The sequence below is a fragment of the Loxodonta africana genome, chromosome 18 (assembly GCF_030014295.1).
Source record: "Loxodonta africana isolate mLoxAfr1 chromosome 18, mLoxAfr1.hap2, whole genome shotgun sequence".
NCBI lineage: Eukaryota > Metazoa > Chordata > Mammalia > Proboscidea > Elephantidae > Loxodonta > Loxodonta africana.
In genome coordinates this window covers 66,422,962-66,438,943 of record NC_087359.1, presented here as the reverse complement: position 1 = coordinate 66,438,943, position 15,982 = coordinate 66,422,962, and the positions used below count along the sequence as shown (strand labels likewise).

General features: G+C 41.9%; 1 protein-coding gene across 4 annotated transcripts in view; it reads left to right on the top strand.

Annotated features, from left to right (window-relative positions):
• ANKFY1 (ankyrin repeat and FYVE domain containing 1) overlaps positions 1 to 15,982 on the top strand; it is a 96,560-nt gene that overhangs the window by 49,850 nt on the left and 30,728 nt on the right. For all 4 annotated transcript variants that reach the window (XM_064271598.1, XM_064271597.1, XM_064271596.1 and 1 more), the window contains 3 exons: positions 1,237 to 1,360; positions 3,424 to 3,573; positions 4,736 to 4,901. In XM_064271598.1, the coding sequence (XP_064127668.1) occupies positions 1,237 to 1,360; positions 3,424 to 3,573; positions 4,736 to 4,901 (440 nt within the window). The remainder of the gene's footprint in view (positions 1 to 1,236; positions 1,361 to 3,423; positions 3,574 to 4,735; positions 4,902 to 15,982) is intronic.

The following is a 15,982-nucleotide window of genomic DNA, read 5'->3' as shown; positions in this document are numbered from 1 at the left end:
TTTCCTTTATCTTGAAAAACACAGAGATCCTCCATACCTCTGAGATGAGTGTCATCCTAACTTTACAGACAAGGAGACAGGGGGCCCAGAGAGGTCAAGTCATTGGCCTCTTAACTCGGTGGCTCTCAGCCCAGGCCTTTCTCGGCTCACAGTCATTCATGCCCTGTCCACATTCTACCTTGTGAACAGAAAAGGGATTTTGTGGGGACTGTGGAAAAAAAAAAATTTTTTTTTTTTTTTTTTTTGTGGGACGAGGCGAGCAGCGGTGGGATGTCAGATCATATCAGGTCTGTGTGCTGCCCTTAGAGATGGGCCTGATCTGTAGAGAGAGGTAGAGGCAGAGGGGATGGAGGGACGGTGCCATGGCCTCCTTCCCCCTTTACCCCCAGGCCTTTTCCATGGGAGGTGCATCAGGTACCAGGAGTTCTGGCTAGAAGAGGCCTGGGCTTTCCAGCCCTGCATCTTCTAGGCTACAGCGTGTTGCCTTCTTTGTGCACCAGAGATCTCTTTGCTTGTGTGCAGCACTCTTCTCTGACATGTTGATGTTTTTAAATTCCTGGTTGTAAAAGAGTCTTTTTGTTGTTGTTATTGTTTTTGTCCCAGACGTTGTGGGGACATACCTTGTAGCCCGTTTTTCTCTGTCTTGGCATACTGTGGTTTGACCCTTGCCTTAATTGTTTCTATACAGTATAGATATTTTGGGTAGACTTTTTTTTAATAGCTTTGTTGAGATATGAATTATATACCGTACAATTTACCTTTTGCATGGACTTGTAAAGAGGTGTTAATTTTTTGGAGGCACAGAGCCTCCTATTTGAAGCTATTTCTAAGCTACGTTGGGTACATGAAAGGGTTGTGCTAGTTGGAACTACAGTTGTGCCTCAATTAAATATCAAAGAACTGGATTTGATCCATCGTGTTTGATTTTACAGTTGCCTGTGTAGGTGATCAGCAAGATCCGTGTGATTACCTCTAAGGCAGCGAGGATGTTATACTGAACAAGCTTATTTTCAGCTTATTTTGATTCTGACCAGAATTGAGCAATATAACATCACAATGAAATTCTAGTATTTTTAGAATATGGGAGCTTAGCTATCATTTATTCTTGACTACTTTGCTTAATCTTACACCTTAGTGTCATTGGACATAGCCAGTACATGGATTATTGTTTTGCTTTGTTCACTTGTGAATGTCATTCTCCCAATAATACTGTTCATCGTTAATATTCTCTTATAGATGCGAGAAGGGCGTTATGTCTCTGGTGAATGTCAGGAACTGCATTCGCTTCTATCAGACTGCGGAGGAGCTGAACGCCAGCACACTGATGAACTACTGTGCAGAAATTATTGCAAGTCATTGGGTGAGTGCGGACAGAGCACTCTCACTGGAAGTCAGAAGACCTGGGCTTGGGACCTGGCTCTGTAGAAAGTTACCCCTGAGACCTGGTTTCCTCTTGTTACAAAATTGAAGATGAAGTAGTTGGATTAGGTGATCTGTGAGATTCTTCTCAGTTCTGTGATTTCAGAGTGGAGGGCTGAAGTAGCTGAGGTCAAGAAACAGGGTTGGTACAAAGGGACACCTGCCTTCCCCTCCATCTACAGAAGCTGCAGTGGGGCCATGGAGGCAGCATGGTGCTGGGGGGCCGGCAGTCCCATTTCAGACTTTCCTCTTGCTTCCTCCATTGTCTAGAGAGCATTATTAAATTTAGAATTGCCCTTCTTAGTTGGTTTTCATCGTAAAGAACAGTTTTGCATGTGTTATGTTATTGGTTTTGCAAGTGCTAGCTATTTGTTTTGCAAGTGTTTTTCTAGTGCTGTGTTTTCTAAACTAGTTTGTGGGAACTGTCTGGTATTCAACAACACTATGTGAAGGGTCTTAGTATTTCAGAAAAGAAGTCTAAAAGAACCGAATTTGAAAGAATTTAAACAGGATAGTAACCTGCCAAAATAGGTAGAAGTATGGAGATCCAGTAGTAGTAGAGACCGGTTGTGACTCAGTGGAGTGAACTGTGGGAGTTCTAGTTAAATTTGAATTGACGTCTTTGTGGGGTGAGGGAGGAAGGACTCTATTCTCCCCTGGAGGGCTCCCTTCAGGGCTCCGTCCTGGCTGGCTGTCAGTGTCTCTTGTGCTGGGCCATCTTGTTGGGAGGCACAGTGGTGCTGTGCTGAAGAGGGCAGGTTCCAGAGGTGGGCCTCTTGGCTCCAGACCCCAGTTCAGCCGTTCACTCACTCTGTGAACTTAGGCAAGTTATTTCACCTCTTTTATGCTCTGCTTTCTACCTCTGTGGGGTGGGGATGATAATAGTGCCTACTTGTGGCCAGATGAAGGCATGTGAAGCTCGTAAGCGTTGATAATCTGTGGTGTCCTCTCCTCTGCTTACTCATGCATCCATGTGGAATATGTGAGTTACACGTATACGTGTACGTGTGTGTGTGTGTGTCTTAGCTGTCCATGATGTAACTTCTTTTTAAACACGACTGTGATATTGGCGATTGAACACCAAAGTGGTGTATCGCATTCTAGCAGAACGAGAGGAACTGGATTATAAAATTTTTAGTGGCTGCAGAGCACTAAGATTTTTACTGTATACCACAGTTCCTACAAAGAGAATGTTCCATGTAGTCTACAACATGGAAGTGAGTCAGTGAACTTAGTTGTTTCAATGATGAGTGCAAAATTTTGTTGATCGCCACAATGACAAATTGTAACAAGAGTTAGACTTGACAGCCCACCCCCACCTCTTGTTTATTAGAAATAGTATACTCCCAGGAGACCTACCAGATAAGGAGCTCCGATTATATGGGAGGGGACCATAGGAGACAGATGTCAATGAATGCGTTGAAGTGGTAGGGACCTTATAGTTGAAACAGCCCTGTGCACTTCATTTCTGGCGAGCGCATTCTTACGCACTGGAGCTGGTATCAGTTTCAATTAGTGCCTGGCCAGTTCCCTTCCACTGTAGTGCTCGCTTTTCCTTGTGTCCTGTCTGCTTGGCATCTGTGGGTCTTTGCTTTGGACAACCGGTGCCCCTGTTTTGTGGATGCCCTAAGCACGTGCTTACTTTGCATATTGGATAATGTATCCCTGTGCCTACCTCATAGGGTTTTTGTGAGAATAAAATGAGTTGGGAAATGTAAAGCCCTTAAAGTAGGGCCTAATACATTCTAGGAGCCCTGGTGGCTCAGCAATTAAGAGCTCAGCTGCTAACCAAAAGGTCAGCAGTTCAACTCTACCGGCAGCTCCTTCGAAACTCTATGGGCCAATCTGCTGTGTCCTACAGGGTTGCTAGGATTTGGAATTGACCCAGCAACAAGGGGTTTGGTTTTTGCAACACATTGTAAGGGCTTAATAAATGTCTGTTGTGGTTATTTTTGTAAGGTTGAATCTGTTCCACTTTTCACCGTTTTGTTTTTTAATCCTTAGGATGACTTACGGAAGGAGGACTTCAGCAGCATGAGTGCTCAGTTGTTATACAAAATGATCAAATCCAAGACTGAGTTTCCATTACATAAAGCCATCAAAGTGGAGAGAGAAGATGTTGTCTTCCTCTATCTAATTGAAATGGATTCACAGGTACTGTAAGCTCTGTTTTCCATCTTTCACACTTTTCCCCAAAACTTCTTTGCTTGGTTTTCTCTGTAGTGCTTCTCACTTCTTTCTGAGCCCTCATTGGCAAATCCATGGTAGAGGGTTTAGGATTTACAACACATATTTAATATACATATTTCTACTAATAGCCTATTAAGGCAATCTGGGCTTTTTCTATCATGTTTTTCAAAATTCTTCCAGCCTCTACCCATTGCCCAATTCCAAAGCCACTTCAGCATTTTTAGGTATTTGTTACAGCAGTACCCAACTTCCAGGTGCCAAAATCTACATTAGTTTTCTGTTGGTGCATAACAAATTACCACAAATTTAGTGGCTTAATACAACACAAATGTCTCATCTCAACAGTTTCGTGGGTCAGAAGTCCAGTATGAATCTCATTGGACCAAAATCCAGGTGTCAGCCAGTTGTGTACCTTTCTGGAGTTGTAGGGGAGAATCTGGTTCCTGCTTATTTGGGTTGTTGGCCGTATTCAGTTCCTGTGGTTGTAGGACCAAGGCTCTAAGCTGAAGGCCATTCCTAGTTTCTAGAGGCCACTGCAATTTTTGGCTTGTGACCCCTTCCTCTCTCTTCAGAGACGGTAGCAGCAGGTCAAGTCCCTCTCATGTCACATCGGTCTGCCTCTCTCTTCTACTTTTAAGGACCCATGTGATTAGATTGGGTCCACCTGGATAATCCAAAATAACCTTCTGGACAGCGGAGGGTGTGGTATGTTTTCCTCTGGTGTCCAGTGTTTGGGGGAGACAATAAACTATTAGGGGGAATTAGATAGTTAAGCCATGATCCTTCATGAACACATTAGCTGTTTACCATGAAGTTCTCTGAACCTCCGCCTTGGCACTTGTGCTCCTGCAGCACTCTGTCTTCATGTCGCCCTGGGTCCTTACATCGTCTTCCGTGTTCATGTCTGTTCTGTGAGCCCCATTAATTTTGTGCTCCCCGAAGGGCGTGTGCCTTGAGGAGGCCTGGTAGAAGTGAGAATTCACTTGAATATGGGGAGTAAGCAGTGTTATCGCTCTATAATTTGACACTTGTGTAATAGGTGATACTTAAGGTTCAAGGTGGAACAGATTAAAATTGGTTGTGTTCTCTATCGGCAGGGTACTAACTGACAAATTTATCCGTGCAGCTCCCTGCGAAGCTGAATGAAGTGGATCATAATGGAGATCTTGCTTTAGATCTAGCCCTTTCTCGACGACTAGAGAGTATAGCCACCACTCTGGTTAGTCACAAAGCTGATGTGGACATGGTAGACAAGAATGGTTGGAGCTTGTTACATAAAGGAATCCAAAGAGGTAGGAAGTATGTTTTATATTTTTCTCTGAGGGCGACTTTACTTTTATCCAAGTAATTTCTGAAGGCTCTCTGACCCAGTTCTAGAAATTCCCAAGGGCTTCCTTTGCTTGCAGGCTGTGTGAGTTAGAATTTGCGATCGCTGAAGGAACTGAAGAGCGATTGCCTATGCCTTGCTTGTTCATAGTTCATAATTATTTCATAGTGCCAACAGCGTCCCAGAAAGGAAGGCTAGAAAGATGGAGAAGAGCTTTTAGAAGGAGTACCTTTTACTTGTAAGCAATTGATATGTTTGCTTCTTCAAGTATATCAGTTTCTGCAGCAGTAGCGCCGGAAGACTTGTACAGGCATACCTTGTTTTATTGTACTTCACAGACATTGGGGTTTTTACAAATTGAAGATTTGTGGCAACCCAGCATCGAGCAAGTCTATCAGCTCCACTTTACCAACAGTATGTGCTCACTTCATGTCTCTGTCACATTTTGGTAATTCTCGCAGTATTTCGAACTTTTTATCGTTATCATATCCATCATGGTGATCTGTGATCAATGATCTCCCATTTCACTATTGTAATTGTTTTGGGGTGCCACGAACCATACCCATGTAAGATGGTGAACTTAATTGATAAATGTTGTGTGCGTCCTGACTGTTCCATTGACCAGCCGTTCCTCGTCTCTCTCCCTCTCCTCAGGTTTTCTTATTCCCTGAGACATGGCCATATAGAAATTAGGCCAGGAAGAGTTGAAAGTCTCTTGCTTTAAATGAAAAGCTAGAAATCATTAAGCTTAGTGAGGAAGGCGTGTTGAAAGCCAAGACAGGCTGAAAGCTGGGCCTCTTGTGCCAAACAGTTAGCCACGTCGTGAATGCAAAGGAAAAGTTCTTGAAGGAAATGAAAAGTGCTACTCCAGTGAACGCATGAGTGATAAGGAGGCGAAGCAGCATTATTGCTGATACGGAGACAGTTTTAGTGGTCTGGATAGAAGATCGAACCAGCCACAACATTCTCACAAGCCAAAGCCGAATCCAGAGGAAGACCGTAACTCTCCTTAATTCTTGAAGGCTGAGAGAGGTGAGGAAGCTGCAGAAGGAAAGTTTGAAGCCGGCAGGGTTTGGTTCATGAGGTTGGAGGAAAGCAGCCGTCTCCGTAACATGGACGTGCAGGGTGAGGCAGCAGGCGCCAACGTAGAAGCTGCAGCGCTGCCCAGAAGGTCAGCTCAGATCACGATGAAGGCGGCGGCGGCGGCGGCAGCAGCACTGACTGAACACTGCATTTTCACTGCAGACGAAACGCCTGGCACTGGAAGAAGGTGCCGTCTAGGGCTTTCACAGTCAGAGAGGAGAAGTCAGCGCCTGGCTCCAAAGCTCCAAAGAACAGGTTGGCTCCGTTGTTAGGGGTTAATACAGCTCGTGACTTTAAGTTGAAGCCAGTGCTCATTTACATTCCAAAAATCCTAGGGCCTTTAAGAGTTAGGCCTCTGCTGTACACATGGAACAACAAAGCCTGGGTGATGGTAGCACATCTGCTTATGACATGGTTTACTGAATATTTGAAGCCCACTATTAATACCCACTGCCCAGGAAAAAGATTCCTTTCAAAACATTACTGCTCATTGACAATGTATCTGGTCACCCAAGAGCTTTGATAGACACATACAAGGAGATAATGTTGTTTTCATGCCTGCTAACACAGCATCCATTCTGCAGCCCATGGATCAAGGAGTAATTTCGACTTTCAAGTCTTATTATTTAAGAAATTCATTTCGTAAGACTAGCTGCCATAGATAACGGGCCTGGGAAAAGTAAATTGACAACCTTCTGGAAAGGATTCACCATGGTAGATGCCATTAAGAACGTTCGTAATTCATGGGAGGAGGTCCAAATATCAACACTAACAGGAGTTGGGGAGAAGTTGATTCCAGCCCTCATGTGTGACTTTGAGGCGTTCGAGACTTCAGTAGAGGAAGTAAGTGCAGATGTGGTGGAAGTAGCAAGAGAACTAGGGTTAGAAGAGGAGCCTGAAGATGTGACTGAACTGCCGCAATCTCATGATAAAACTTGGACAGATGAGGAGTTGTTTTTTGTGGATGAGCAAAGACAGTGGTTTCTTGAGATGAAATCTACTCCTGGTGAAGATGCTGTGAACATTGTTGACATGACAACAAGAGATTTAGAATATAATATAAACTTACTTGATAAAGCAGTGGCAGGGTTTGAGAGGATTGACTCCAGTTTTGAAAGAAGTGCTACTGTGGGTGAAATGCTATCAAACAGCATCACATGCTACAGAGAAATCTTCCGTGAAAGGAAGGGTCAGTCGATGCAGCAAACTTCATTGTTGTCTTATTTTAAGAAATTGCCACAGCCACCCCAGCCTACGGCAACCACCACCCTGATCTGTCAACAACCATTAACATCGGGCAAGACCTTCCACCAGCAAAAAGATTATGATTTGCTAAAGGCTTAGATGATAGTTAGCATTTTCCAGCAATAAAGTATTTTTTAATTAAGGTATATACTTTTTTTTTTAGACATAGTGCTATTGCGCACTTAATAGACTTCAGTATAGTGTAAACATAATTTTATGTGTACTGGGAAACAAAAAAAAAATATGTGTGACTTGCTTTGTTGCGATATTCGCCTTATTGTGGTGGTCCGGAACTGGACCCACAGTATCTCGTGGTATGCTTGTGTTGGTTATTGTGACAGAGGAAAAATATCAAAACCACAAATGTTTATTTATATTCTTGGATTCAGGATTCTCACTTTTGCAATCCAGACTTCTGTCATGGCAAAGTTTCACTTTGTTCTGGGAAAGTTCTTTGAAACTGCAACTATATTTTGAGTACATTATCATTAGTAATGAGAAGAATATGGAAGTGATAGAATTGAGATCAGAACATTTTAATCTTTTTTTTTAAATAATTTTTATTGTGCTTTAAGTGAAAGTTTACAAATCAAGTCAGTCTCTCACACAAAAACCCATATACACCTTGCTACACACTCCCAATTACTCTCCCAGCCCGCTTTCTCCCTCCACTCTCTCTTTTCGTGTCCATTTCACCAGCTTCTAACCCCCTCCACACTCTCATCTCCCCTCCAGGCAGGAGATGCCAGCATAGTCTCAAGTGTCCACCTGATCTGAGAAGCTCATTCCTCACCAGTATCCCTCTCCAACCCATTATCCAGTCCAATCCATGTCTGAAGAGTTGGTTTCGGGCATGGTTCCTGTCCTGGGCCAACAGAAGGTCTGGGAGCCATGACCACCAGGGTCCTTCCAGTCTCAGTCAGACCATTAAGTCTGGTCTTTTTATGAGAATTTGGGGTCTGCATCCCACTGCTCTCCTACTCCCTCGGGGTTCTCTGTTGTGTTTCCTGTCAGGGCAGTCATCAGTTGTAGCCGGGCACCATCTAGTTCTTCTGGTCTCAGGATGATGTAGTCGCTGGTTCATGTGGCCCTTTCTGTCTCTTGGGCTCATAATCGCCTTGTGTCCTTGGTGTTCTTCATTCTCCTTTGATCCGAGGGGTTGAGACCAATTGATACATCTTAGATGGCTGCTTGCTAGCGTTTAAGACCCCAGACGCCACTCTTCAAAGTGGGATGCAGAATGTTTTCTTAATAGATTTTATTATGCCAGTTGACTTAGATGTCCCCTGAAACCATGGTTCCCAGACCCCTGCCCCTGCTACGCTGGCCTTCGAAGCATTCAGTTTATTCAGGAAACTTCTTTGCTTTTGGTTTAGTCCAATTGTGCTGACCTCCCCTGTATTGTGTGCTGTCTTTCCCTTCACCTAAAGTAGTTCTTATCTACTATCTAATTAGTGAGTACCCCTCTCCTACCCTCCTTCCCTCCCCCCTCTCGTAACCATGAAAGAATGTTTTCTTCTCAGTTTAAACTATTTCTCAAGTTCTTATAATAGTGGTTTTGATACAATATTTGTCCTTTTGCAACTGACTAATTTCACTCAGCATCATGCCTTCCAGGTTCCTCCTTGTTATGAAATGTTTCACAGATTCCTCACTATTCTTTATTGATGCATAGTATTCCATTGTGTGAATATGCCATAATTTATTTATCCTTTCATCCTTTGATGGGCACCTTGGTTGCATCCATGTTTTGGCTATTGTAAACAGCAATAAACATGGGTGTGCATATATCTGTTCGTGTAAAGCCTCTTATTTCTCTAGGATATATTCTAAGGAGTGGGATCGCTGGATCGTATGGTAGTTCTGTTTCTAGTGCCAAATCGATTTCCAAAGTGGTTGTATCATTTGCCATTCCCACCAGCAGTATAGAAAGTGTTCCAGTCTCTCCACAGCCTCTCCAACATTTATTATTTTGTGTTTTTTGATTAATGCCAGCCTTGTTGGAGTGAGATGAAATCTCATTGTAGTTTTGATCTGCATTTCTCTAATGGCTAATGATTGTGAACATTTCCTCATGTGTTTGTTAGCTACCTGAATGTCTTCTTTAGTGAAGTGTCTATTCATATCTTTTGCCCATTTTTAAATTGGGTTATTTGTCTTTTTTGCAGTTGAGTTTTTGCAGTATCATGTCGATTTTAAGAACATTTTAATCTTAACGAATTAACTTTACAGTGAAAAAAGTTACTAGTTTTTTTGTTTTCTTTTTCCCGTGGCTTTATTAATTCCTAAGTCCCAGCTGGGTCCTGCCTGACTCTACTTTGCAGTGGTCATTTTTGACGGTGAGAATACCGGTGGAAGTGGAGTTCCAGCATGGCATGAAAGCTGTCAGAAATGTCAGAGCCTTACTTTTGTAGAGGGATAGTTAACTGGATTGAAGTACTTGGCCAAGGCCACTTTTTTGTTGTTTACACGTGTAGATCAAAGGCAGAATATTCAGGTTTCCCCACATCTTAATCACGTGTATTTTACCATTCAGATTATGCGTTCTTATACTATTATTGTCTCTGCTGCCATTTACAGTTTACTCCTAGTTGGTAGAATGTAGTTACTTTGAGATGTAGCCCTGTTGTAGCTGTGGCTTCACCCTTTTTGGGCAAAGGTTTCAATATAAATATTCTTCCAAGGCATGTATTAGAGTGTGAGCTTGCTGGCCGGCGGAGAGGAAAATTTTGCTCATCGTTGGGAAGGAAATCCTTAAAGTATGTCAGTGTCCAGAGCAGATGCACTTTTCCCAAGCACCACTCTGCACTGCAGAGCTGTCGGCACTTAGCACTGGGTGTGTGTTCAGTGGGGAGTTTCCACCACACAGGGAATTACTCTTTCCCACACTGTTCAGTGTCTGTGATGTTTATTTTGGAAACGAATACACTTGTTACTAAAAAAACAATCTCAGAATTATGTTTCTTTCCTCTTGGGAGTTAAATTCTTATGTCTGATGAAAAAACATCTTTGAGGAGTTGTTAAATATTTTGGTGATTGCTAAGTTACAAAAATTGCCAAGGATCGGTGTAGCATTTTTGATGCTTATTTTCAGACGATTTAATCTTCCACTCTGAATTGATCAATTGCCCGCTAGCACGTGGGTTATGGTGTGGGTTTATAATAAGCTTGACTGTTGCTAACTTTAGAGAGAGCAGCATGGTGTCGTGGACAGAGCACTGGCATCAGACCTCGGATGTAGCGAGCTTTGATTCCCGGCTCATCCATTTACTTTGTGACCTTGAACAAATCATGTAACCACCCTGAGTCTTCCTTTCCTCATCCGTAAAGTGGGAGTCAGTTCTGCTTTGCTGGGTTGTTGGGAGAATGAGAGGCAGTATTAGTATATTTAGCACAGTGCTTACCATGTAGTAGGCAGTCAGCCCAACAGCATGCTCATGATTACCTTACTTTGGTTATGGTTGGAGTGCCATAACCAGCTCCCATGTAGGAATGTTTCCACCTTTCCTCCTTCAACCTGCCCAAATGATTAAACTGAGTAATGAAGTTAAATTTAACGGTTAACCTTACTTTCAAGATCTTTAATATATGAAATTTAGTTCACCTGATATGCATATGACCCATTACTTTCAGTACTCTAAGAACATACTATTTTAATGAAATCTAAGCTTTGGCCCTTTGCATGTGATGTTGGTAAAGATTACCACCTTCTCCCCCTAAAAAACGGGGTCAGTAGAATGAAAACATTTCAGGAGAAGGGGTTGGTTGGAGAAGCCTAAGTTACCTAAAGTCATAATTGGTTGGAATTAGAGCCAGTTGTTAAAGTGGAGCCAAAAAGCCCTGACCAGTCAATCCATTTTCTTTCCAAACATTTCCCCGGTGTCTATTTTACGTAAGACATTGGTGGATACAAAAATAAATCAGCCATGGGTAACTCAGTATCTGAAAGGCACATGGCAGCCCAGCCACCTCAGTGCCAGAGTCATATTCTCCAGCAAATTGACCCCTTGGAAGAAAGCATGAAGCAGATGGGGGAGTACAGAAAAACATGATTTTGATACGTCCATGTCCACCAAGGACCAGATGAAAGTCATATATTCAGATGAAAATAATCACAGGGGTACGAATAACAGGCTTGAGAGCTTTGCCGCTCCTGTATGTTCTAAGCCCCATTGTAGATGTTCAGACTGGAAAGTAGCTGAAGAAGATGAAATGATAATGCAGGATATAAAAGAGAACTTCTCGTAAGTGACTTTGGAGAAAAGAAAAAATCATCATCCAGAATTTTTGATTTGAAGGATCTATATCTGTAATCCTAACAATTAGAAACAGATTCCAACCTAACACCCTCAACAAATGTAGCAAGTGTAGTTGACAATTATGTGACCAGCATTTCAAACTATGGAAGGTTGTTCTGCATTTTTGGGGATCCTCCAGCTGAAAAAAGATGTGATTTGCAAGAAATTTATCCTGTGGACCATGGTGAAGTAGAGACCGAATCTGCAGACAGGACCTCTGAACCCCAGACAAGCTCCTGGGATAACTTAGATATGTGTTCTGGCACACCCACCAAAAGTAGACTTGTAGACTGTCAAGTAGAGGATGAGTTTGATTCGGAAGCTTGTCTAACTGAACATTTGAAAGACTTCCTGGCTATGAACTAACCTGTGCCACCTGGAGGCCACCAAGGGAAATAGTTGCTTCCAGTTAGCTGGAGCGCCAGCAGATAGGCATTGTACGTTTGTAACTAGATGGTTTCTCTGAGGATAGTTGAATATCTTACGCTGAATGGTTGTTCTTGCCTTATTAAGAAACGTTGTGAGCATAGTGAGTGGTTTTGCATGTTTTAAATTATAAATGGAACCAATTCCCACATTTTGTTCTGTTGTCCATAAATGAGACTTGACGGCAACTAACAGCAGCAATTCCAAGAAAGACTGAGCTTTAAGCACTCTTAAAACAAACTTAATTGCTTAATCCCTGTTATCCTCGAAGTTAACTTGACGAGTATGTTTTAGCTGGTTTCCACAAGTAATTTGAACAGTAAATTGTCATGTGTCAGATTGGTTGGTTCTGAATTTAATGATGTATGCCTAGAACCAATCTTGAGTCAGTTTTTCTTTAATGGTACCTGACAGAGTGTCTTCATAATTGTATACCTTTAATATCTTTATATAAACTTACTTCTTGGCCTTTTGTCAAGATGTCAAGTAGTTTTTTTCCCCTCATATGGGTCACTGAATAGTCAAAGATGGAAAATGGAGCTGTCAGAATTAGTGGGTTTCATGTAAGGTATTCAGCCTTAATTTGGTGTTTGTAAAGAGCTCCTAGGGAGGCTCTCTACCTGAAATACTCTGAGTCAAGGTAACGGGAGGATTTCACAAAGCATACTTTTTTTTTTTAATAACTAATTTACTGTATGAAATTTTGTTAATAATGTGTACAGATTTTCTGTTCAAATACTCATTTGTAAACTCCTTGTTAAGACTGTTCTGCCTGTATGTGATGAGGCTATAAAAATGAAAAGGATCTTTGTTGTTGTTGTTAGGTGCCATCGAATTGGTTCCACATCATAGTGACCCTGTGTATAACAGAAAGAAACGCTGCCTGGTACTGTGCCATCCTCACAATTGTTGCTCTGTTTGAGCCCATTGTTACAGCCACTGTGTCAGTCTATTTCATTGATGGTCTTCCTCTTTTTCTCTGACCCTCTACTTTACCAAGTATGATGTCCTCCTCTAGGGACTGGTCACTCCTGATAACATGTCCAAAGTATGTGAGACAAAGTCTCACCATCATCATTTATGAGGAGCATTCTGGGTGTACTTGTTCCAAAACAGGTGGGTTCATTCTTCGGGCAGTCTACGGTATATTCAGTATTCTTCGCCAACATTGTAATTCAGAGGCATCCATTCTTCTTCGGTCTTCCTTATTCATTGTCCAGCTTTCACATGCATATGAGACAATTGAAAATACCATGGTTTGGGTCAGGCATACCTTAGTCCTCAAAGTGACATCTTTGCTTTTCAATGCTTTAAAGAGGCCTTTTGCGGCAGATTTGCCCATGCAATGCATCATTTGATTTCTTAACTGCTGCCTCCACGGGAGTTGATTATGGATCCACGTAAAATGAAATCCTTGACAACTTCACTATATTCTGTTTATCATGGTGTTTCTTATTGGTCCAGTTGTGATGCTTTTCTTTTCTTTATGTTGAGATGTAATCCATACCGAAGGCTCTGGTCTTTGATCTTCATCAGGAAGTGCTTCGAATCCTCTTTGCTTTCAGCAAGCAAGGTCATGTCATCTGCATATCGCAGGTCCTTGTTAATGAGTCTTCTTCCAATCCTGATGCTGCATTCTTCTTCATGCAGTCCAGCTTCTCGGATTAATTTGCTCGTCATACAGAATGAATAAAATGGTGAAAGGATACAACCCTGACATACATCTTTCTTGGTTTTAAACCATGCAGTATCCCCTTGTTCTGTTTGAATGACTGCCCCTTGGTCTATGTACAGGTTCTACGTGAGCACAATTAAGTATTCTGGAATTCCCATTCTTCACAACGTTAATCCTAATTTATTAGGATCCACACAGTTGAATGCTTTGCATAGTCAATAAAACACAGGTTAAACATCTTTCTGGTATTCTCTGCTTTCAGCCAAGATCCATCTGACATCAGCTATGATATCCCTCATTCCACGTCCTCTTCTGAATCCAGCTTGAATTTCTGGCAGTTCCCTGTCCATGTGCTGTTGCAATTGTTTTTGACTTGTCTTCAGCAAGATTTTACTTGTGTGTGATATTAATGATATTGTTTAGTAATTTCTGTATTCTTTTGGATCAGCTTTCTTTGGAATGGGAACAAATATTGGTCAGTTGGTTGGCCAGATAGCTGTCTTCCAAATTTCTTGACATAGATGAGTGAGCACTTCCAGTGTGGCATCCGTTTGCTGAAACATCTCAATTCATATTCTGTCAGTTCCTGGAACCTTCCTTGTTTTTTGCCAGTGCCTTCAGTGCAGCTTGGACTTCATCCTTCGGTATCATCAGTTCTTGATCATATGCTACCTCCTGATTTCTAACTAAATGTCAACCAATTCTTTTTGGTACAGGGACTCTGGGTAGTCCTCCCCCCCCCCCTTTTTTTTTGATGCTTCTTGCATCGTGCAGTATTTTGCCCATAATAGAATCCTTCAATATTACAATTCCAGGCTTCAGTTTTTTCTTCAGTTCTTTCAGCTTGAGAAATGCTGAGCATGTTCTTTCCTTCTGGTTTTCTAACTCCAGGTCTTTGCACATTTCATTATAATACTTCATTTTGTCTTCTCTAGCTGCCCTCTGAAATCCGTTCAGCTCTTTTACTTCATCATTTCTTCCATTTCCTTTAGCAACTCTGCATTCAAGAGAAAGTTTCAGAGTCTCTTCTGATGTTCATTTTAGTCTTTTCTTTCTTTCTTGTTTTAATGACCTTTTGCTTTCTTCCTGTATGATGTCCTACAACAACTCGTCTGGTCTTCAGGCATTAGTATTCAATGTGTCAAATCTATTCCTGAGATGGTCCCTAAATTCAGGTGGGATATACTCAAGGCTGTATTTTGGCTCTTGTGGACTTGTTTTAATTTTCTTCAGCTTCAACTTGAACTTGCATATGAGCAATTGATGGTCTGTTCCACAGTCAGCTCCTGGCCTTGTTCTCACTGATGATATTGAGCTTCTCTATCATCTCTTTCCACATACGTAGTTGATTTGATTCCCGTGTATTCCATCTGGTGAGGTCCGTGTGTATAGTCACAATTTATGTTGTTGAAAAAGGTATTTCCAGTGAGTATGTCATTGGTCTTGCAAAATTCTGTCATGCGATCTCTGGTGTCATTTCTGCCACCAAGGCCATACTTTCCAACTACTGATCCTTCTCCTTTGTTTCCACTTTTGCATTCCAATCACCAGTAATTATCAGTGCATCCTGATTACAAGATCAATTTCAGACTACAGAATTTGGTAAAAATCTTCAATTTCTTCATCTTTGGTATTAGTGGTTGGTTCAAAATTTGAATAATAGTCATATTAACTGATCTTCCCTGTAGGCGTATGGATACCATCCCATCACTGACGGTGTTGTACTTCAGGATAGATGTTGAAATGTTCTTTTTGACAATGAATGTGACACCATTCCTATTTAATTTGTAGACCATATGCTTGTCTAATTCAAAATGGCTAATACCAGTCCATTTCAGCTTACTGACGCCTGGGATATCTATCTTCAAGTGTTCCCTTTCATTTTTGACAACTTCCAATTCCTAGGTTCCTACTTCGTACATTCCACGTTCCGATTATTAGTGGATGTTTGCAGCTGTTTCTTCTTCTTTTGAGTTGTGCCACATCAGCAAATGAAGGTCCTGAAAGTTTTACTCCATCCATGTCATTAAGGTCGATTCTAGTCGTATTTTCAGTGCCTTCCAACCTGAGGGGCTCATCCCCTGGCAGTACATCAGACAGTTTTACGCTACTATTCGTAAGGTTTCCACTGGCTAGTTTGTTTTTTTCAAAGTAGATTGCAGGTCCTTGTTCCTAGTCTGTCTCAGTTTGGAAGCTCCACCGAAACTTGTCCACTGTGGATGACCCTGCTAGTAGTTGAAATATGGGCACCATAGCTTCCAGCATCACAGCAACACGCAAGCGCCCACAGTACGACAAACTGACAGAAGAGTGGTGGAA